The following is a 25,493-nucleotide window of genomic DNA, read 5'->3' on the forward strand; positions in this document are numbered from 1 at the left end:
TTCCATAATTACAAGTATATTTCCTAAAATTAATTTTAACTAATTAATTCTTGTGATGCACTTTATATAAACAATAAAAAATTTCATTCTTGGACTTAGTGGGAAAATATGTTCTAATTTTTAAGAGGCTTTATTGAAGGGTGCTTTTAGAAAAAGTGCAGAATACGTAACTAAAATTAACTATTAACATTTTCTAGAGATCAAGGGGAACCAACTTAGAAGACTATAACTTTGCTTAAATTTAGCACCATTTGTATACATTTTAAAAATTGACATGCTACAGTTTTTAAAAATAGTTTTTTTCTCTAGCATCTATTCTTCATTTCTTCCTATAGCGCAAAAACTTATCCCTGCCCCCCAAAAAGATTACAAATGCGCACATGTGCATAACAAAGAGGTTTGACTATGGGACATTTCCTTGTTAAAAAGATGTCTCAAAGGGAGAGAAAATCCTGAATTTGGTTAAGTAATTGAAGTAAACATAAGAGAGACTCACGAGTACATTTTTACAAAGGCCCAAGATGGGTGTGACCGTTCCCAGGACAATGATTAAACTAAGTCTAACAAAGATAAAGGGTAGATCCTGGAGCATGATGCCCAGGGAATTCAGAAGTGGGTTCCGGGGAGTCAGTATCATTCGAAGAAGAGAAATGAAACTGAAGATGTAGACGGGGTAGACCCAGCCTGACTTGTACACGTTGGGGTGCCCGGCCACCCGCACCATTTCTATGGTGTCCGACCACAGCATAAAGCTCTGGAGGAAGATCTCAGCGCGCACGTCCTTCTGCGACATCGTTCTCAGGATTCCCCGCTCGAAGGTGGGCTCTTGGGGTCCCTCCAGCTCAGGAGTCAAGCCCCCTGTGGTGGCTCCTGGTAGCCGCGACAGCCGGGTCCTCTGGGCTGGCTGTGGTGTCAGGTTTTCTTCATTTTGCCTCAATTCATCCGTCACAGTTTTTATTTGCTGCAAACTGGTCGTGTGGATGTGCCTGTCTTCGTTACCTGCAATAAGTTGATTTATTTACATTTTCACTTTAAATTTTTATTTAGAATTTAACTTTGCTTCTAATTTTATTTAAGTTTAAATTTTTTATTTAAATTTTAAATTTTTATTTAGAATTTAACTTTTCTTTCAATTTTATTTAAATTTAATTTTTTAAATTAAATTTTAATTGTTATTTAAATTAATTTTAATTGTTTTTTTGTTTTGTTTTGTTTTTTTTTGTGGTACGCAGGCCTCTCACTGTTGTGGCCTCTCCCGTTGTGGAGCACAGGCTCCGGACGCGCAGGCTCAGCGGCCATGGCTCACGGGCCCAGCCGCTCCGCGGCATGTGGGATCCTCCCGGACTGGGGCACGAACCCGTATCCCCTGCATCGGCAGGCGGACTCTCAACCACTGCGCCACCAGGGAAGCCCTTAATTGTTATTTAAATTAAATGTTATTTAACTGTGATTTTTAAATTTTTATTTAAAGTGAGATATTTAAATTTTTTATGTAAATTTAAAATTTTATTTAAATTTAAAAATGAAATTTAAGTGTTCTCTTATTTGAGGTCTGTTTCACACATGGAATTTCAAGATAGCAATGAGTAGCACAGTGCAAAAAAAACAGAGGCAGAGAAGGCTCTTTGTGTCTTTGTATTTCCCTGGGTATGGATCCTAAGTCATTTTTACCATTTCAGAATAATAGCCATTACTGGTTACTGAGCTAAGTAAGCACTTTCACACATTATCTCATTTAATCCTCAGATAAAAAGTTGAGAGATAGGGATTACTATCCCATTCGATAAATATAGAGACTGGAGTACAAGAGGTGAAATGATGCCTAAATTCAAATACACAGTTAGGAATGGGCAGAGCTGGAATTCACGCCCAGACTTGTTTGACCCCAACTGACAATCCCTTAACTTTATGGCTGCTAGCACTTTCTAGAGGCAATACATCACATGCTAATTATAAAACAGATACATATCATAAAATCAAAGGAATCAGAAGTTCAATGGTCCAATCTTATAAGACGCCCACAGAGATCACTACAACCCAGATCGCCAAGCTTAGAGTCTGGTGCTAAGAGGGTCTTTTGAGCATGAGCATGAGAGAGCATGAGAGAGAGTCTTAGTGAAGGATAACATTCTGTATCCAAGATTCTTAAGCTGTTCTTTCCCCCAAGTTTTTGAACTCGTCAGTGCGATGGGTTAGACTAAAGTATCTCATTTGTGACCATGAAGCTGTGGCTGGTCAACATGTCAGTCATCTGAATGAGTAGGGTGTTTCCTCATCAGCATCATAGCGTGTGTGTGTGTGTGTGTGTGTGTGTGTGTGTGAGAGAGAGAGAGAGAGAGAGGGGGGGGGGGGGATGTGTGTGTCTCTCTGTACACACATGGGTGTTGAGGTTGGGGTTATGAAGGAAGCTCAAATCTCAGAACTTACTGCTGATGGTATGATTTTTCTACATGAAAGGACTAGCACATATTTTCCAAATATTTGAACACTTAAGCACCATTTTCGTTGCTAAGAACTTCTCAGGTCTTGACAAAGTTTACTCAGCAAATGTGCTGAGCTGCCACATTACTTGATAAGACAAAATTTAAAGAGAGTCATTAGATGGAATAGCTCTAAAGGTTAAAGACACAAAGTCAATAAAAGTTGTTGAGATGTATTGAGCTGAAGTGAAAACATTTTAAAACAAATAAGCTATTATGATTAATGACTAATAAAAGGCTTGATTACTATAAGTAGGAGTTGTTTAAAGGACAAACCTCAGTTTTCTTTCTATACAATTAATTATTTTTAAATTTTAAGTGTGAATTGAGTACATTTATCAACTAAAAAATAATTAAATTCTTGATGATATTATTTACTTCTGGTATAAATCATTCATAAATAAATGTTAGGAACCATGACCCTTAGAAACTTCCTTATCAAACTTAGATGTCACAGTGGCATGAGTAGGAATCTTTTTTTTTTAATTGGAATATAGTTCATTTATAATGTTTTGTCAGTTCAGATGTATAGCAAAGTGATTCAGTTATATATATATATATATATATATATATATATATTCATTCATATATATTCATTCCTTTTCAGATTCTTTTCCCATATAGGTTATTACAGAATATTGAGTAGAGTTCCCTGTGCTCTAGTAGGTCCCTGTGCTCAGTAGATCCTTGTTAGTTATCTATTTTATATACAGTAGTGTGTATCTGTTAATCCCAATTTCATAATTTATCCCTTCCCCCTATGTTTCCCCTTTGGTAACCATAAGTTTGATTTTGAGATCTGTGAGTCTGTTTCTGTTTTGTAAATAAGTTCATTTGTGTTGTTTTTAAAATTAGATTCCACACATAAGTGATATCATATGACAATGGAATATTACTCAGCCGTAAAAAAATAATTTATGAAAAAGAAAAAAATAATGCCACTTGCAGCAACATGGATGGACCTAGAGATTATCATACTTAATGAAGTAAGTCAGACAGAGAAAGGAATCATTCTGATAAATTACATTCAAGAGAGAAAAATATATGCTAATTACTATTATTTTAACAATCATAATATCATGTTTTTAAACTCAGATGCTTGCTTGCATCAATTGTATCTCTTACTTTACCATACCAAAAAAAAAATCAATATAGAAAATACGTTTCTTAAAGTATGTCATGTCTTAGAGCACTCTCCTTCACCTCTTGTAGTAGATCAAGGTGTTCAAATGAAAATCCAAATTCCTTTGTCAGTATGAGGAACAAAGCATATAATTGGGGCTTTTGAGGATGATTGCAAATTCAGCATTGTTTCAAAGCCAGGAAGTGCAATCTAAGAAGTGACACATTAACATTTTTTAAACAGTCATTGGGAGTTGTAATATCTGAGGATAAGAGCTGTTGGTACAAACAACGAATTCTTAGCTAGGGTTCATTTTTAATGAAATACAAAAGCCCTAATCCATGTGTATTTGGTAAAATCAGCCTCATATTTCTCCACGGCTCATTAGGGACTAGTTTAGATTTGAGGACTAGTTTAGGGTCTCTGCTGTCCCCTTTCCAAGTAAAAAGCATTATAACTGTGAGCTGGAAAGCTCTGCTGGCCTCCCGAAGGGCAGGGTAGAGCTGAGGATGTCAAGAATTCATTTGGTCGTTAGAACAGACCAGCAAGTTTATCCTCCAGTCACATAAGCCTTCATGTATTCAATACTATTCCCTTCGGCTCCATGATTAGTTTCCCTCCGAATTATTATTTTTAAAATTTCCACTTATAGCTGGCATTCTTTTTATTGCTGCTGTTAGTTGTCAGGGTTCTATTTGAGGAGAATTATATTTATTTGTGCAAAATCTGTAAAAGATATAAACACAAAGAGAGCAATCTACTCACTTCCTTAAAAGCTCACGTTGCCCTGTAAAGAAGTAGAAGACATCCCTGGTCCACCTGCTAATGCAGGGGACACAGGTTCGAGCCCTGGTCTGGGAAGATCCCACATGCCGCAGAGCAACTAAGCCTGTGCGCCACAACTACTGAGCCTGCACTCTAGAGTCCAAGAGCCACAAGTACTGAACCAGCGTGCCACAACTACTGAAGCCCCTGTGCCCAGAAGCCCATGCTCTGCAACAAGAGAAGCCACTGCAATGAGAAGCCCACGCACCACAACGAAGAGTAGCCCCCGCTCGCCACAACTAGAGAAAGCCTGTGCACAGCAATGAAAACCCAAGGCAGCCAAAAAATTAATTAATTAATTTAAAAAGAAAGAAATACAACACATAAAAAATAAAAAGTAAAAATAGCAGGCCTGCTGCGCAGTTCCCCACAGCTGATGCCAGCCACCAAAACAACTTTTTATCCTCACCGTGCATGCCAAATAAATAAGGAAATGCAATTTTGATAACAGATAAATGTTTAAGTAGGTAACTCACACCTCTTTTGCTTGATTATGTCTTCATAGTGATGTATTTCTATCTCTAACTTGTTCACCAAAAGTTTTAGATCACTTACAGGGAAAGTGTAAGTAAAACATAACAACTCAGTAGTGAGGAATTTTCTAGAGTGAGCATGTATTCCTCTTGCAAAGAGAAAAAGAAAGCAATAAAAGTTATTTAAATAAAAAAAGAGCAAAAAGAGAGAGAAGAATCACAAAAAAGGGCACCTAAAAACAAGACAGGAATGACACTGCTACTAAAAATGCACTTTTTAAATGAAATCAACATTTTAATTTTATTCATTCAAAAATTTCACTGTATAAAGGCAACTTGGAAAAGGGAAATCTCAGCTTCGGGGTAAAATGGCCTTTTTGAGGGGGAAGGGACTCAAGTGCCAACAGCAGGCGAGTGCTAGGCAGCGCCGTTAGTAGGGGGACAGGCTTCAAAACGGCCTCTCCAAACAACAGCTTCAAAACCACCCCTGACGGGGGGCTTCCTTGGTGGTCCACTGGTTAAGACTTCACCTTCCACTGCAGGGGGCACAGGTTCGATCCCTGGTTGGGGAGCTAAGATCCCCGCATGGCGCGGCCAAAAGACTGCGCCTGATGTTGGTTAAGGGCTAGAACACTTGGACACCCAAGCTGTCTGCTGTTAGCAGACACACTGTAGAGTGCTGTTCCAAGCTTAGGCTGGGCACTGAGAATGATGCAGCGGATAATGTCCCTGCCTTCACCACTCCGCCCCCTGGATCTGGGAAGTGACAGTTAAGCAGAGACTGAAGAATAAATAGGAATGAATTATGTGAGAATGGAGAAAGGAACTTTCCAGGTGTTAGGAAGACTAGGTGTAAAGCTCCTTCAGCTAAAATGAGCTGAAAGGAGGAGAGTGTGGTGAGGGGCTGGTGGGGGGCAAGAGAGGGAAGAAGAGGAGAGAAGCTAAGACTTACTAAGTGTCTTCTCCATACCAGGTGCCCTTCTAAGCCCTTTCTATGCATCCATTCACTTCATCCTTAGAAAAACTCTATGATGTGGCTAACAAAGGGTAAAGGTGTCGGGGGAGATAAATTAGGAATATGCAAACTACTATATATAAAACAGATAAGCAATAAGGATTTACCATAGAGCACAGGGAACTATATTCAACATCTTGTAATAACCTATTATGGAAAAGAATCTGAAATATATACAAATATATAACTGAATCACTTTGCTATATACCTGAAACTAACACAATATTATAAATCAACTATACTTCAATATAATAATAATAATAATAATAATAATAATAATAAACCTCTATGATGTAGATACTATTATGTTTCCATTTTAAAGATGAGTAAACTAAGGCAGAAAGAGATTAAGGATTGTTTCCAGGGTCACACAGCAAGCAAGGAGAGGGATGGAGCGTGAACAACAGACCCTTAAGCACTAGACAACACTGTCCGTGGCAAAGCCAGGTGATGTAGAGCTTATGGGCCACGATAAACGTTTTGGATTCATTCTAAGTTTATTCTAAGTTCACCAAAGATGAGGACAATGCAGGGCACGGGAGCTAGAGAGGACCTGGGGATTCATCAAAGAGGCTCTTGAGGCCGTCAAGGCAGCTGATGTGAAATGAGGTTGTTACTCAACTCACAGCAACAGCAACCAGAAGATCGAATTAAAGACTCATTCAGAAAAAGTATGACTAGTCTTGATACACAGTCCCCGAAATCAATTTTTCCCTGAGAGGAAGATGGTCTAGAGAAAGAAAACTGCTAATGATTTAAATATAACATGCTGAGAGAAAAAAAAAAAAAATCTGGAATAGAAGAAAAGTCACAGTCTTATGAAAAATTTTTAAAAAACATATGAAGCACTTTCAGTCAAAGCACTTTTAGAGATTAAAAAAATAATAAGGAGGACTTTCAAGATGGCGGAGGAGTAAAACGTGGAAATCACCTTCCTCCTCAAAAATACATCTACATGTGGAACAACGCCTACAGAACACCTGCTGAACAGAAGACCTCAGACCTCCCAAAAGGCAAGAAACTCCCCACATACCTGGGAAGGGCAAAAGAAACAAGAATAAACAGAGACAAAAGGATAGGGATGGGGCCTGCCACTCTAGGAGGGAGCCGTGAGGGAGGAAAGGTTTCCGCACACTAGGAGCCCCTTCGCGGGCAGAGACTGCGGGTGGCGGAGGGGGAAGCTTCGGAGCCGCGGAGGAGAGTGCAGCCACAGGGGTGCGGAGGGCAAAGCGGAGAGATTCCTGCACAGAGGATCGGGGCTGACAGGCACTCACCAGTCCAAGAGGCTTGTCTGCTCACCCGCCGGGGCGGGCGGGGCTGGGAGCTGAGGCTCGGGCTTCGGTCGGAGCGCAGGGAGAGGACGGAGGTTGGCGGCGTGAACACAGCCTGAAGGGGTTAGTGCGCCACGGCTGGCCGGGAGGGAGTCCGGGGGAAAGTCTGGAGCTGCCGAAGAGGCAAGAGACTTTTTCTTCCCTCTTTGTTTCCTGGTGCGCGAGGAGAGGGGATTCAGAGCGCCGCTTAAAGGAGCGCCAGAGACGGGCGCGAGGCGCGGCTGAAAGCGCGGACCCCAGAGACGGGCGTGGGACGCTGGGGCAGCTGCTGCCGCTGCCAAGAAGCCTGTGTGCGAGCACAGGTCACTGTCCACGCCCCCTTTCCGGGGAGCCTGTGCAGCCCGCCACTGTCGGGGTCACGGGATCCAGGGACAACTTCCCCGGGAGAACGCACGGCGCGCCTCAGGCTGGTGCAACGTCACGCTGGCCTTCGCCGCCGTAGGCTCGCCCCGCACTCCGTGCCCCTCCCTCCCCCCCACCCCAGCCTGAGTGAGCCAGAGCCCCCGAATCAGCGGCTCCTTTAACCCCGTCCTGTCTGAGCGAAGAACAGACGCCCTCTGGCAACCTACACGCAGAGGTGGGGCCAAATCCAAAGCTGAACCCCAGGAGCTGTGCGAACAAAGACGACGAAGGGACATCTCTCCCAGCAGCCTCAGGAGCAGCGGATTAAATCTCCACAATCAACTTGATGTACCTGCATCTGTAGAATACCTGAATAGACAATGACTCATCCCAAAATTGAGGCGGTGGACTTTGGGAGCAACTGTAGACTTGGGGTTTGCTGTATGCGACTGACTAGTTTCTGATTTATATGTTTACCTTAGTTTAGATTTTAGCGCTTGTTATCATTGGTGGATTTGTTTATTGGTTTCTTTGCTCTCTTACTTTTTAATTGCTTTTTTATTTTAATAATATTTAATTTTTTTTATTTTAATTACTTTTATTTTATTTTCTTTCTTTCTTTTTTTTTTTTTTCTCCCTTTTCTTCTGAGCCATGTGGCTGACAGGGTCTTGGTGCTTTGGCAGGGTGTCAGGCCTAGGCCTGGGAGGTGGGAGAGCCGAGTTCATGACACTGGTCCACCAGAGGCCTCCCAGACCCATGTAATATCAGTCGGCGACAGCTCTCCCAGAGATCTCCATCTCAACATTAAGATCCAGATCCACTCAACAACCAGCAAGCTACAGTACTGGACACCCCATGCCAAACAACTAGCAACACAGGAACACAACCGCACCCATTAACAGAGAGGCTGCCTAAAATCATAAGATCACAGATACCCCAAAACACACCACCAAACTCGGACCTGCCCACCAGAAAGACAAGATCCAGCCTCATCCACCAGAACAAAGGCACCAGTCCCCTCCACGAGGGAGCCTACAAAACCCACTGAATCAAGCTTACCCACTGGGGGCAGACACCAAAAACAACAGGAACTATGAACCTGCAGGCAGTGAAAAGGAAACCCCCAAACACAGTAAGTTAAGCAAAATGGGGAGACAGAGAAACACACAGCAGATGAAGGAGCAGGGTAAAAACCCACCAGACCAAACAAATGAAGCGGAAATAGGCAGTCTACCTGAAAAAGAATTCAGAATAATGATAGTAAAGATGATCCAAAATCTTGGAAATAGAATGGAGAAAATATAAGAAACATTTAACAAGGACCTAGAAGAACTAAAGAGCAAACAAACAATGATGAACACCACAATAAATGAAAGTAAAAATTCTCTAGAAGGAATCAATAGCAGAATAACTGAGGCAGAAGAACGGATAAGTGACCTGGAAGATAAAATGGTGGAAATAACTACCTCAGAGAAGAATAAAGAAAAAAGAATGAAAAGAATTGAGGACACTCTCAGAGACCTCTGGGACAACATTAAATGCACCAGCATTCAAATTATAGGGGTCCTAGAAGAAGAAGAGAAAAAGAAAGGGACTGAGAAAATATTTGAAGAGATTATAGTTGAAAACTTCCCTAGTATGGGAGAGGAAATAGTCAATCAAGTCCAGGAAGTGCAGAGAGTCCCATACAGGATAAATCCAAGGAGACACACGCCAAGACATATATTAATCAAACTATCAAAAATTAAAAAGCAGCACAGGAAAAGCAACAAATAACATACGAGGGAATCCACATAAGGTGAACAGCTGATCTTTCAGCAGAAGCTTTGCAAGCCAGAAGGGAGTGGCAGGACATACTTAAAGTGATGAAAGGGAAAAAGCTACAATCCAGATAACTCTACCAAGCAAGGATCTCATTCAGATTCGACAGAGAAATTAAAACCTTTCCAGACAAGCAAAAGAAGAGAATTCAGCACCACCAAACCAGCTTTAAAACAAATGCTAACGGATCTTCTCTAGGCAGGAAACACAGAGAAGGAAAAGATCTACAATAACAAACCCAAAACTATTAAGAAAACGGTAATAGGAACATAACATATGGATAACTACCTTAAATGCAAATGCATTAAATACTCCAACCAAAAGACACAGACTGGCTGAATGGATACAAAAACAAGACCCATATATATGCTGTCTACAAGAGACTCACTTCAGACCTAGGGACACATACAGACTGAAAGTGAGGGGATGGAAAAAGATATTCCATGCAAATGGAAATCAAAAGAAAGCTGGAGTAGCAATTCTCATATCAGACAAAATAGACTTTAAAATAAAGACTATTAGAAGAGACAAAGAAGGACACTACATAATGATCAAGGGATCAATCCAAGAAGATATAACAATTGTAAATATTTATGCGCCCAACATAGGAGCAACTGAATACATGAGGTAAACGCTAGCAGCCATAAAAGGGGAAATCGACAGTAACACAATCATAGTAGGGGACTTTTAACACCCCACTTTCACCAATGGACAGATCTTCCAAAATGAAAATAAATAAGGAAACACAAGATTTAAATGATACATTAAACAAGATGGACTTAATTGATATTTATAGGACACTCCATCCAAAAACAGCAGAATACACTTTCTTCTCAAGTGCTCATGGAACATTCTCCAAGATACATCATAGCTTGGATCACAAGTCAAGCCTTGGTAAATTTAAGAAAAGTGAAATCGTATCAAGTATCTTTTCTGACCACGATGTTATGACACTAGATATCAATTACAGGGAAAAAACCTGCAAAAACTACAAACATATGGAAGCTAAACAATACGCTACTAAATAACCAAGAGATCACTGAAGAAATCAAAGAGAAAATAAAAAAAAATACCTAGAAACAACTGACAATGAAAACACGATGGCCCAAAACCTGTGGGATGCAGCAAAAGCAGTTCTAAGAGGGAAGTTTATAGCAATACAATCCTACCTCAAGAAACAAGAAACATCTCAAATAAACAACCTAACTTTACACTTAAAGCAACTGGAGACAGGAGACCAAAAAAACCCAAAGTTATCAGAAGGAAAGAAATCATAAAGATCAGATCAGAAATAAATGTAAAAGAAATGAAGGAAATGATGGCAAAGATCAATAAAACTAAAAGCTGGTTCTTTGAGAAGATAAACAAAGTTGATAAACCATTAGCCAGACTCATCAAGAAAAAAAGGGAGAAGACTCAAATCAATAGAATTAGAAATGAAAAAGGAGGAGTAACAACTGACACTGGAGAGATACAAAGGATGATGAGAGATTACTACAAGCAACTCTATGCCAATAAAATGGACAACCTGGAAGAAATGGACAAATTCTTAGAAATGCACAACCTTCCAAGACTGAACCAGGAAGAAATAGAAAATATTAACAGATCAATCACAAGCACTGAAATTGAAACTGTGATAAAAAATCTTCCAACAAACTAAAGCCCAGGACCAGATGGCTTCACAGGCGAATTCTATCAAACATTTAGAGAAGAGCTAACACCTATCCTTCTCAAACTCTTCCAAAATATGGCAGAGGGAGCAATATTCCCAAACTCATTCTACAAGGCCACCATCACCCTGATACCAAAACCAGATAAAGATGTCACAAAGAAAGAAAACTACAGGCCAATATCACTGATGAACATAGATGTGAAAATCCTCAATAAAATACAAGCAAACAGAATCCAGCAGCACATTAAAAGGATCATACACCATGATCAAGTGGAGTTTATTCCAGGAATGCAAGGATTCTTCAGTATATGCAAATCAATCAATGTGATACTCCATATTAACAAATTGAAGGATAAAAACCATATGATCATCTCAATAGATGCAGAAAAAGCTTTCGACAAAATTCAACACCTATTTATGATAAAAACTCTCCAGAAAGTAGGCATAGAGGGAACTTACCTCAACATAATACAGGCATATACGACAAATCCACAGCCAACATCATTCTCAGTGGTGAAAAACTGAAACCATTTCCACTAAGATCAGGAAAAAGACAAGGTTGCACACTCTCACCACTATTATTCAACATAGTTTTGGAAGTTTTAGACACAGCAATCAGACACAAAAAAGAAATAAAATGAATCCAAACTGGAAACGAAGAAGTAAAACTGTCACTGTTTGCAGATGAGATGATAGTATACCTAGAGAATCCTAAAGATGCTACCAGAAAACTACTAGAGCTAATCAATAAATTTGGTAGAGTAGCAGGATACAAAATTAATGCAACGAAATCTCTTGCATTCCTATACACTAATGATGAAAAATCAGAAAGAGAAATTAAGGAAACACTCCTATTTACCACTGCATCAAAAAGAATAAGATGAATAAACCTACCTAAGGAGACAAAAGACCTCTACTCAGAAAACCATAAGACTTTGATGAAAGAAATTAAAGATGATACAAACAGATGGAGAGATATACCATGTCCTTGGACTGGAAGAATCAACACTGTGAAAATGACTATACTACCCAAAGCAATCTACAGATTCAATGCAATCCCTGTCAAACTATCAATGGCATTTTTCACAGAACTAGAACAAAAATTTCACAATTTGTATGGAAACACAAAAGGCCCCGAATAGCCAAAGCAATCTTGAGAAAGAAAAACGGAGCTGGAGGGATCAGGCTCCCTGACTTCAAACTATACTACAAAGCTACAGTAATCAAAGACAGTATGGTACTGGCACAAAAACAGAAATATAGATCAATGGAACAGGATAGAAAGCCCAGAGATAAATCCATGCACATATGGTCACCCTATCTCAGATAAAGGAGGCAAGAATATACAATGGAAAATGACAGCCTCTTCAATAAGTGGTGCTGTGAAAACTGGAGAACTACATGTAAAAGAATGAAATTAAAACACTCTCTAACACCATACACAAAAATAAACTCAAAATGGATTAAAGACCTAAATGTAAGGCCAGATACTATAAAACTCTTAGAGGAAAACATATGCAGAACACACTATGACATAAATCACAGGAAGATCCTTGTTGACCCACCTCTTACAGAAATGGAAATAAGAACAAATTAAACAAATGGGACCTAATGAAACTTAAAAGCTTTTGCACAGCAAAGGAAACCATAAACAAGACGTAAAGACAACCCTCAGAATGGGAGAAAATATTTGCAAATGAAGCAACTGACAAAGGATTAATCTCTAAAATATACAAGCAGCTCACTATCAAAAAAACAAACAACCCAATCCAAAAATGGGCAAAAGACCTAAATAGACATTTCTCCAAAGAAGATATACAGATTGCCAACAAACACATGAAAGAATGCTCAACATCACTAATCATTAGAGAAATGCAAATCAAAACTACAATGAGGTATCACCTCACACCAGTCAGAATGAACATCATCAGAAATTCTACAAACAATAAATGCTGGAGAGGGTGTGGAGAAAAGGGAACACTCTTGCACTGTTGGTGGGAATGTAAATTAATACAGCCACTATGGAGAACAGTATGGAGGTTCCTTAAAAAACTAAAAATAGAACTACCATATGACCCAGCAATTCCACTCCTGGGCATATACCCGGAGAAAACCATAATTCAAAAAAAGTCATGTACCACAATGCTCAATGCAGCTCTATTTACCATAGCCAGGACATGGAAGCAACCTAAGTGTCCATCGACAGATAAATGGATAAAGAAGATGTGGCACATATATACAATGGAATATTGCTCAGCCATAAAAAGAAACAAAATTGAGTTATTTGTAGTGAGGTGGATGGACCTAGAGTCTGTCCTACAGAGTGAAGTAAGTCAGAAGGAGAAAAACAAATACCGTATGTTAACACATATATATGGAATCTAAAAATAAATAAATAATGGCTCTGAAGAATCTAGGGGCAGGATAGGAATAGAGACGCAGATGTAGAGAATGGACTTGAGGACACGGGGAGGGGGAAGGGTAAGCTGGGACGAAGTGAGAGAGTGGCATGGACATATATACACTACCGAATGTAAAATAGATAGCTAGTGGGAAGCAGCCACATAGCACAGGGAGATCAGCTCAGTGCTTTGTGACCACCCAGAGGGGTGGGATAGGGAGGGTGGAAGGGAGATGCAAGAGGGAGGAGATATGGGGATATATGTGTACGTCTAGCTGATTCACTTTGTTATACAGCAGAAACTAACACAATGTAAAGCAGTTATACTCCAGTAAAGATGTTTAAAAAAATAAAATAAAACAAATATACAAATAAAAAAATACACTCTGTCTAAAATAAACACTTTGATACTCTTAAGTGTTTAAAATACAAATTACAAACATTGTTATTTTCACCATCTCCACTGACTAAACTCGCTGACCTGTGTCTGTACACAGTTTCCTTTGAGGAGCACGTCTGAGGTTGGGAAGACAAGTAACATCACTGCCAAGTAATAAATGATGAAACCCAGCGCCGACCTCCCAGCATGGTTATGATGAAGGATTGAGTCAACATTTGTAAAGCATTTAAAATAGTGCGTGACACAGAGAAACAGCTCTATGTGCATTAAATAATTGTTTTTTTTTTTTTTTTTTTTTTTTGTGGTATGCGGGCCTCTCACTGTTGTGGCCTCTCCCGTTGCGGAGCACAGGCTCCGGATGCGCAGGCTCAGCAGCCATGGCTCACGGGCCCAGCCGCTCCGCGGCATATGGGATCCTCCCAGACCGGGGCACGAACCCGTATCCCCTGCATCGGCAGGCGGACTCTCAACCACTGCGCCACCAGGGAGGCCCTAAATAATTGTTTTAAATGAATTAGAAGAGAATAGAAAATAGAATGCAGTAAACAGTGATTACAGTTAAACTTTGGTTATAGTTACACAGCTACCCAGTATCCCATATATCAGGGGAGATCAAAAATTTGGAGACATAGTGTCAAACTAACAGAGACTAATTCTTTAATTCTTAGATTTGCCTATTTACAAAGAAATATGCTACTGCACAGATATACCCTATGCAGGCAGAGACAGCTTGCACCAGCTGATAAGAGCCAGTCATGTGTACCTCTTCTCAATTCCGTGATCAGTGCTCAGCGATACTACCTTGGTATCTGTAAATTGGTCACTGTGAGAGTATTCACGCCGGAAAAAAATTGGCACATGTTACAGGATCAGGGCTTCCCCACCACCCCCACCAGGAGAGACAGTTGTTTAAACACTGACCAGTGTACTACTCTCTGTGCTCAAAACTGTATGCAAGGTTTCATCAAATACTAATAATTAATCATACTCATGAATTCAACTTATCATCAGTTCTGCAAGACCTCTGGGGCATACATTATCAGTTGTGAGACAACTGTGACAACTTTCTTTAAAAAAGGCATTGTATTGTGATCCGGTAAATTCAAAAGCCCTCAGATTCAGTTCCAGTTCCATGCTAGGCATTGCATAAATCTGACAAGAAATAAATTCATTTCTGAATTTTAGGCAATGTGAAATGCTAAGGGAATTCTTTTGTCTGAGGACACGGCAGGAAGGCTTGGTAGTTTAAAGATCATCTTTCCCTCTATAGATTCATCGAATACTGGACAAGAATTGCTAAAAACTGACAATATTATCAATTCTTAAAAATCCCATTTGTTAAGGTTGAGAAAATTTTCTTCATTTTCTAATCTTCAGCTTTTCATTTGGGATATTCTGGTCCTTCTCCTCTTTGATATGTGTTTATATCAGAGAATGTAATTAATTTGTTTTTTTAATTTATTTTTTTACCCTTTGTTTTAACATCTTTATTGGAGTATAATTGCTTTACATTGTCGTGTTATTTTCTGCTGTATAACAAAGTGAATCAGCTATACATATACATATATCCCCATATCTCCTCCCTCTTGCGTCTCCCTCCCACCCTCCCTATCCCACCCCTCTAGGTGGTCACAAAGCACCGAGCTGATCTCCCTGTGCTATGCGGCTGCTTCCCACTAGCTATCTATTTTACGTTTGGTAGTGTATATATGTCCATGCCACTCTCTCAGTTCGTCCCAGTTTACCCTTCCCCCCCCCGTGTCCTCAAGTCCATTCTCTATCTCTACGTCTTTATTCCTGTCCTGCCCCTAGGTTCTTCAGAACCATTTTTTTTTTTTGTAGATTCCACATATATGTGTTAGCATACGGTATTTGCTTTTGAGAGAATGTAATTTAATTTTCAGTACAGAAGTAGAAAACTTATTTTTCTACATTTACATTAATATAGTATGTATACTATAATAATGATCATATGAATTATGCTAACAATGTAATAAATATATAATATATAATATGCATTAATGTATACAATAAATAATTCTAGATTTCGAAGTGGTTTGAAATTCCTCTACTAGTTAAGTGCCTGGATAGAGACCAGAGCTAGAAACCCCAGTGTGAGCCCAATCAGGGTGACACAAATGGACACATGCGGGAATGAGCCTGACTTGTTGCCTTCAGAGCCCTTACCTCAGCTTTAATTATAGGTATTTGTTAGTGTCCTTCAGAAATGTGGTACCACACCCACTAGACGGTGAGCTCCATGCAATGGGGGCTCTGCTTGTTTTCACCCATCACTTCACTCCCAGAGCCTAGTGGAGTGTCTGGTATGGAACAGATCCTCCATAAAGATTTGCTGCATAAAAGATGGGAGGAATTCCTGTTCCGGAGACTATGAGCATGATGGAGCCATGCGCATTCTAGAGAGAAAAAAAAAATCTGCACTAAGGCAGGTAAGCCAAAGCGTCAAAACCAGGCTGAATAATACCCACCCTCCCCCCAACCCCGGCCCCCATGCTCTCAATCCCCTCCCATCACAGGAAGACTTGGGAATCCTGCACAGACTATCCTCTGGCCTGGGTCCTAGATGGAGCCCTTTAAGCGAGACCATGGACTGATTTGGTAAAGAAGCCCTGAAAGGCATTTGGAGCTCCCAGCAGCGCAGCCTGGGGACCGTGCAGCTCAACAGTAAGGGAAGACCGCTGGCTGTGGGCCCAGTAGAGTGCGCGCATGCGCGGTGCGGCGCCTGCACAGCCCCTGGACTCGGGGCAGCATCCCCAGGGGCGGTACCCCTGGGGCGCCAGGGGTGGCTCAAGGGATTCAAAAGCCTCCCGGGCACTGGCGGAAGTAGGAGGCACCAGGCAGGGGACGAAAGCGCCGATGCGTGGTTCCCAGAAGAAAGCGTTTGTGAGTTCACAGGAAGCATACTTGGAGCAGGGGTCCCCAACAGCTGGGCCACAGACGGGTACAGGTCCTCAGCCTGTTAGGAACCGGGCCGCACAACAGGAGGGGAGCGGCGGGCGAGCGAGGGAAGAAGCTTCCTCTGCCGCCCCCCGTGGGGCCGTGGAAACATTGTCTTCCACGAAACCGGTCCCTGGTGCCAAAAAGGTTGGGGACCGCTGCTTTAGAACATCCATCCCATCTGAAATGGGGGGACTTGGGGGCCTCAAATCGCCTGTGAAAGCAGAGTCTGAGCAAACTGGTGTCCCTATGCACTGGACCCTACCACTAATGTATACCCGATGTAAACAAAAGGCTGTCTGGCCACCAGCTCAACAACCTGTGTCACTCTCTTCAATCCTGCGCAAGGAAATCAAGATACTAAAAATCAGTGACCTATGCCTTTAATTTCTTGCTGGGGCCATAAAATTTTGTTGCTATTATAAAGTAATGCATGCTGAATTCTTTAGGTTCCCTTACTCTTAGAGTCCTTGAAAATATTTATTTTGAAAATATCTTGCAATTCTCAAAAATCTCACTTTATGTATTAAAATTGTTCATACATTTTATTTCCTCCCTAGGAAAAAATTAACAATTAAATGCCAAATTGTTACAATCATGGAAAGCTGTCCTAATTAAAGGGAGTCCTAACTCAGTTCTGGCAGCACCTGATGCCCCATGCCTTTTGACACAGGGACCCGCTGCAGTCTAGTTTCTGGCCCGGTCTACACTGTCCTAATCCTGACAGCTGGTCCCTCTGTAGAAAGTATAAATCAGAAATTCTACCCTTCTCTCACTCCCAGTCCGGTAAATGGCTACTTGTTTCTTGAGAAGGGGAACAAATCCTAGAGCTGACATACTTTCCTGAAACTTCCTTCTTCTGAACAGCAAAGGGAGGGTTTAAAAGGAAATCCTCCCCCTTCTTGGCATGGCCGCGAACAGCGTTCCTCACACGTACTCTCTAACCACATTGCAAAACACATTATGGAAACCCAGCTCACATACTGGGTTCAGATTGTATGATAAGCTTTTTCTGAAAAAGAAGCAAAGGGGGACTCAAAACCCCATTCATTTTATTCAGAGAAAAGTAGTGTCTCCCCTTTTTTTTCTTTTACCTTCTGTGGCGTCTCTTACATCCTATTTGGTTACAGAGTGCTGAGTTCCATTCCAAGGAAATCTGGAAAGAAGGTTCCTTTAGGAATTTGGATTTTGTCTCTCGGCTTTTAACTTGTTTTTGTCTCAGTTCCTAATGTATAATTAAAGGCTCTCAATCAAGGTGGGCATCAGAATTGCTTGGAGAACTTTAAAAAAATTACAGATGCCAGCCTTAAAACCTTGCATATCCTTTGAGCCCGAAGTCGCACACGGAGGCATTTCACCTAAAGAAATAATCATCTGTGCTGCCCAAGTCCCTGCAGCACTTGGTTCAAGTCTCTGAGGCTACACGGAAGGAACTGGAGTGGGGCCAATGAGAGCAGATTGAGTTGAAAACCTTACGCTGCACCTGTTACTGATGTGACGCTGGAAACCGCCTCCTCTGCAGAGCTATGATGGTTTCCACTCAAACAGCCTGTCGATCTCACTTCTAGCCAGTCACGTCTGACTATGCAGATAGCCCTACTGTAGCTAAACCATCTTGCCACCCCCTTGGTACAACCCCCTGAGACCCCCTCTGTGTTTGTCCTCATGAGCAGCCAGTCCATAATTGTCCCTTTCTTCTGGCAAGCGTTGTTGCCAAGGAGTCTGGGCATGTGCGGATGCTCAGGGTCTTCTGAGGACACTGTCTATGGTCAACATCCTGACATCATTCGGCTGCCGTCCAGCAGCAGTCAACTCTGGCCCCAGCCTCTGCTTGGCTAGTTACCTCGCACAGTGGCTGATGACTCCCATACACAGCACAGGGTCCCTGAAAACATAGACCCCCTGCACCATCCACACTTGTGTCCTCTAACCTGGCTTGTCTCCCCTGCCCAACTCAAACAAACACCACCTTACTCATTTTAACCACATCCTTGTCCTTTTCTTCTCAACCCTTCTCACTTCCGAACAAGTCATTAACAGTCGTGTTTACAATAGCTCAAAACTAGGGGGAAAATCTAGTTGTCCAACAATAAGTTAGTAAGTCATGGCTCATTAATACACGGAAATATTTTTCAGCCAACAAAAATGATGCAGTAGAAGATGTAATAACAAGAATAATATCCACCTTTTTTTTTTTTCTTTGCGGTACACGGGCCTCTCACTGTTGTGGCCTCTCCCGTTGCGGAGCACAGGCTCCAGACGCACAGGCTCAGCGGCCATGGCTCACGGGTCCAACTGCTCCGCGGCATGTGGGATCTTCCCGGACCGGGGCACGAACCCACGTCCCCTGCATTGGCAGGATGACTCTCAACCACTGCGCCACCAAGGAAGCCCAATATCCACCATTTTTTAACAAGAATGATACCCACCACATACTGTTGAGAAAAAAAAAAAGTTATAAAGTAGGTTTTCTTAAGTAAAGAACACCCATCAAGATGCTATCCATTATAGATCTCTAGTGTGTAGAACTCTGGTTGATTTCCATTTTCTTCTTTTTTGTTTATGTCTATTTGATAATCCTTAAATAAATATGTATTATTTTGGAGAAACAGAAAACACTGGAAATTTTAAAAATTCAAACGTGGAATGTTAAAAATGTTACCTGGTTTTTGTATGTGTTGGGTCTCAAACCTGTGTGTACTCCACCGGGATGATCCAGCTCTGTCTGTGAAGCTGAATTGCACTGCATTAGGTGGGATTGGATTGCGTTGCATCGTCTCATACCCCAGAGCAGCAACAGTCAGTCACAAGACCTTGGAGGGGGTCACAGTTTTCTCTAGACTGTGCAGTGTCATCACGGGACTAATGGCTGGAGATGCTGAGAATTGGCTGGATATAGGTACAGATATAGGTACAGCCAACAACTCTAAATGAGGTCCTACGCTGATTTGCAGACATTTAGAAGAAGCACTTTTTCCAATGAAATCTTACATAAAACACTAACTCCTAAGCAAACAAAAGCTGTGTTTCTCTGGTTGAAGTAGGAATTGGGGCATCCATAAACCCCAGTTCAGCCTCCCCCTCCTGCTCTCCCCACCTCCGGAAGATCTTTACAGTAGCTCTTGGAGCAGCTTTGGAGGTTTCCAAATTGACTATTTGAAAAGCAAACAGTAGCTGGTCTTAAGAAGGCAACTTCCGGGGGATTCCCTGGTGGCGCAGTGGTTGAGAGTCCGCCTGCCAATGCGGGAGACACGGGTTCGTGCCCTGGTCCAGGAAGATCCCACGTGCCGCGGAGCAACGAAGCCTGTGCGCCACAATTACTGAGCCTGCGCTCTAGAGCCTGCAAGCCACAACTACTGAGCCCACGGGCCACAACTACCGGAGCCCGTGTTCTGCAATGAGAGGCCACCACAAGGAGAAGCCCGCACACCACAACTAAGAGTAGCCCCCGCTTGCTGCAACTAGAGAGAGCGCACGCGCAGCAACGAAGACCCAAAACGCAGACAAAAAAATTAAAACATGGGAGAGAGAACAATATGGGAGAGGAAGAGAAATGGAGGTCCAGTCACTAACAGGTTGGGACTGAGATAGCAAAATTCAGATGGAAATGTAAAAGTGTATTCATTTGTACCCACGTACTAGTAAGAGCGGGCGACATGCAGGCTATATATTGTATTCTTATTATTTGTTCTCATGGCCAGGATATGACACTATTAGGTGCTATGTGCATCTGTGAGATTGCCATGCCTCAGAGATCTATGTTCCAAAAAATATTCCCAAGTGAGCCCCAGTCTACGGGAAATGATCCACTTAAACATTACGGCTTGGTAATCACTTGATACTTAGGTATTTCAACTGGTAGTATGAAGTTAGCAGAAAGGATTCTTTGGGCCAGGAAAGATTGCTTTAAGCATATGTCAAATATAGAACTTTTATTTTTTAATTTAGAAAAAGAAAAACTACACAAAGATCAAACTTTGGTAGCTTGGAATTAAGATAGTATAGTTAGGAGAGGGTGTGGGGGAGGATGGACTGGGAGTTTGGGATTAGCAGATGCAAACTAGTATATAGAGAATGGACAAACAACAAGGTCCTACTGTAGAGCACAGGGAACTATAGTCAATATCCTGTGATAAACCATAATGGGAAAGAATATATAAAAAAAGAATGTTTATATATGTACAACTGAACCCCTTTACTGTACAGCAGAAATTAACACAGCATTGTAAATCAACTGTACTTCAATTAAAAAAATTTTTTTAAATATATTGACGCAACAACAACAACAAAAGGTAGGGTAGTGCAAGTGTGTCCATAAATCCAAGCATTGTAGAGTACCTTAGTTTCATCTAGTATAAAGTGAAAACTGCTATAAGTTGACTAGTATGGATGCATGTCAAACTATCTGGATAGCAAAGAAGAGAATGTATTTCTTTCTCAACATTTTCTAAAGGGACACAAATTATTCTAAACTTTGCTGTCACACACCCCTACCCTACTGCTTTGATTCTGAGGTAGCACATGCAGTGAAACCATATTTATAGCATACTTGCTTATATTCAGATTTATGTATTATAATTTATGTTTATGTATTAATTTACATTCCAGAGGATAAACGAGAATACCCCATCGGTTAAAAATTCACGCAATTGATTTTATTAGTATGCCTGTTAAAATGAGTATAGGAGACTAATTGAGTTCAAAGGTTGCACAAAAACTAAACACACATATAATTAATATTTACAAAGGTAGTTTGAATGAATGCTAGTATTTTAAAGTGTGATTTTATTAAACGGTGGCGCTATTTAACCAGACACTAACCTTCCTAAGTTTGAGCAGAGAAGAAAGAGCTCAAGAAGGAGGCACTTCAACTAAGAAGCAGCAATTGAACAAGATGTTCTAGAGTCTTCTCCCCAAGACTGACTTCTTCCTTGGGGTTCTCTTATTTTGATTCTCTTTTCATCACTACTTCTGAATACAAAGGAAATGCCCCTTTAAAAATCCAACTCATCACTTAAAATATAAAACGCCAATAACTGATTCCCAAAAATATACATGTGCATTTTTTAAAAGAGAACTTTCACTAAAAACTTAGCAACTTCACATTAACATGGAAAATACAGACTCATTAAAAACAGTCCAATTTCAAAATGGGCTTGTGTCATTAAGAAGTCTACAAAAGTAGTAAAGGGTTTGGCGATTCCCAAATATCCTCAGTTTAAGACAAATACACTTGTCTGTGGAGGGCAGATGTACCTTGGGAGTACCTTTTCTTCAACAGACTCATTGGCTGCCATCTTATCTACCTGTCACCTGTGTTATGTTAAACTTAACACTCTATCGTCTGCCACCCAAGGGCAAAGTGCAAAATATGAAGCTCAGAGTCTCAGGTTTCCTGGAGGCCTCCAACTCAGTTTTGCTTTTCAATCTGAGGAGCAAGAGTGACTGGAGGGGTGATGGCTCATAAGAAATGAGTCTAGTGTTTTCCTTCCTGGTTGTAGTAGTTGCCCTATTACCCCAAAGCATTCTGCTATGACTCACTCAATTTATCCCATCCACTCCGTCAGGGAATGATTAACAAAACCTACCCATTTCAATTGCAAAATCTTTGCCATACAATAACCATACCATGCAAATACTGTAAATCAAACACAGATACCATCACATAAAATTAAATGAAAGTTGAGGGAATTTTTGACTAACCAAACAAAATATTCAATTAACAAAATAGTTTTTTTAAAGGTCAACCAATATTTAGTTTCAACTGCTCCCTTTGGAAGAATGTGCCATATCTTGGTTTTGAGTGTGATCTTTAGCTCTCTGACAATCCACAATTAAAAACACAGAAATCTCTAGGACATATCTGCAGCAGTCATATTAATTCCTGTATCAAAGGTATGCAGACTAAACTCTCTATTTATTCATCTCAACTTAAGGTTTTGAGAGAGTTCCTAAAAATACAAATCTATAATAATTTACTTAGGTAATTTTCATGTTAGAGTAAACATTAAAGATTTAGTAGTAAATACTTAGTAACTTTATCCATTTGTCAGTACTATCAAAATCAAAAAAGAAATAAGAATAACTGTATAGCTATCAAAGTAGCTATAATTATATTTGGATATCTTCATTTGTAATCTTCTATCTGTAATGTTAGCTCTTAAAAGATATCATTAAACCTGTCAACAGACAAGAGTGGGAGAAAGGTGAACTATATGTGAAACTTTAAAAAATATTTGTATTTAAAATAATACTTACTCTTTTGCCTCCCTCTAAGAGGATATGTCCTGAGTTTTTCAATAATATCAACCACGATCAAGCAGGTCAGAACCAAAGAGACTGGCAGGTCAGGTAACATATCCGGTAAGATACCAGTGGAACCATTAATATTCTTTTGAACCTGTTTTCAGAAGACCATTTAGAAGCATTAAATTTTTGTACTTTCTTTGTTCACAATTCTTTGAGGAGTTTGAAAGCAGTGCTAAATTAATTATACATACATTTACTAAAAGACTAGAAGCTTGGTTTTCAGCTTTTTAGGTGTTCAACCCCACAAGGTTTTGAACCATTTCTAAATAGGTAATAAGGATTCATATCAATGGAAGAACTTTCAGTTAAAGACAGAGCTTGGTAAATGTGCATAAAAAGCTAACAGTAGGCTCCTGGAATAGTGGAATGGGGAATCTCTCCCAACCCAACTGCTAAGCAGAGCCTCTGAGAGTCCTAGCTCAAAGAGCTAGGGGGGCAAACATTAGAGTGTTGGGTCTTCCAAGAAGAGAGATCTGGGTAAACCCAGCTCGGCTTTGGAGCACTTCCTTCATCTCTTTAAGGTATCTACAAAAAAGGCTATGGCAAACATCATGTTAATGGTGATATGTTAAGAGTTTTCCCTCTGAGATCAAGAATAAGACAAAGGTTACACCATGACCATTTCTATTCAACACTGTACTAGAGGTCCTAGCCAGTGTAATAATGCAAGAGAAAGAAATAAACAGTGTAAGTATTGGAAAGAAAAACAAACTGTCATTATTCATAGACTATATGATTATAAATGGGGAAAATCTCCCCAAAATGGATAAATTATTCCTACATACCAAAAACAAAGAGTTAGAAAATAAGATTTTTAAAAATGATACAATTTGATACAACCTCAATCAAAATTCCAACTTTTCTGTGGAAAATGACAAGCTGATTCTAAAATGAATATGAGAATACCAAGTGCAAGCCGTTCTAGAAGAAAAAGAAGATAGGAGTGTTTACTTTTCTGGATATAAAGAGCTATTATAAAGCTACAAGAATTAAGACAGTGTGGTGTTGGCACAGGAATAGAGAAGTAGGCAGTACAGAACAGAAAGCTCAGAATAGACCAGGTATACACACATCTGATTTATAACAAAGTCAGCACTGCAAATAAATGTGGCAAGGGCAGATTTTTTAATAAATGGTGCTCGGTTCATTAGATATTATTTGGGAAAAAACACTCGATTCCCTACTGTACAACATATACAAAAATAAGTTCCAGGTGGATTGTGAATCTAAAAGAGAATGGCAAAATAATATAGCCTCCAAAATATAATATAGGAGAGTATCTTCAGGACCTCAAGGTTCAGATTCACAATATGACAAAATCGCCTCAAACAAGTAACCAAAAGAACTATCCATAAAGAAAAGAAATTGATGCATTGGACTCTTTTAAAATTAAGAGCTTCTCTCGATCAAAAGATACCATTAAGAGTACGAAGTCACAGAGTGAGAAGGTATTTGCAATACATATAATCAAAAAAGGGCTTGAAATCTGAATATATAAATAATTCTTCCAAATCAAGTTTTAAAGATAAGCAAGACATTAGGAAAAAATGGGCAAGATGAAAAATATGCTCAATCTCATTAATTATTGGGGAAATGCAATTGAAAACTACAATGAAATTCAAGAATATACTCACCAGAATGGTTAAAATAAAAAGACTTAAAGTGCAAGTGCTGCTGAGGATGAGGAACACCAAGACTGCTCATTCTCTGCTAGTGGAAGTCTAAATTAGTATACTCTCTTTGAAGAACTGACATTGTCAGTTACAACTGAGTACTTGAACATCTTGTGACCCATCAGTTCTACTCCTGCACATTTAACCAACTGAAATGCTTGCACATGGGTACCAAGAGACATGTTCAAGGATATTCACAGCAGCAAAAACTGGAAACTGAAATGGCCATTAAGAGCAGAACTGATGATGTATACGTATAGCTGATTCACTTTGCTGGACAGTAGAAACTAACACAACATTGTAAAGAAACTATACTCCAATAAAAATTAATTTAAAAAAAACAAAAACAAAAAAAAATTTTAACCGCTCTTGTGGGTATGTAGTAGTATCACATTGTGATTTAGCTTACATTTTTCTGATGACCAATAATGTTCAGCATATTTTTAGGTGCTTGTTTGCTATTTGTAGATCTTCTTTGTGAAATGTCTATTAAAATATTTTGCCCATTAAAAAAAAAGAGTAGAACTGATGAATAAAGTGTGATATATTCATAAAATGATAAATATCATAAAGAATTCATAAAATACTTTATGATAAATTCATAAAATGAAATGAAATATAGGAATGAAAATGAATGAACTACAGCTAACCAGAAAAAATGAATGAATC

The 25,493-nt window shown here is 40.1% G+C and overlaps 1 protein-coding gene across 1 annotated transcript in view; it reads right to left on the reverse strand.

The window, feature by feature from the left end:
* Positions 1-421: 421 nt before the first annotated feature.
* Positions 422-25,493, reverse strand: part of TMEM236 (transmembrane protein 236) — a gene marked incomplete at both ends in the record, with an annotated part of 38,695 nt that continues 13,623 nt past the window's right edge. Inside the window, 2 exons of the mRNA XM_079700884.1 lie at positions 422-999; positions 23,101-23,242. Coding sequence (XP_079557010.1) covers positions 422-999; positions 23,101-23,242 — 720 coding nt within the window. The remainder of the gene's footprint in view (positions 1,000-23,100; positions 23,243-25,493) is intronic.

Source organism: Hyperoodon ampullatus, assembly GCF_949752795.1.
Source record: "Hyperoodon ampullatus genome assembly, chromosome: 3".
Lineage (NCBI taxonomy): Eukaryota > Metazoa > Chordata > Mammalia > Artiodactyla > Ziphiidae > Hyperoodon > Hyperoodon ampullatus.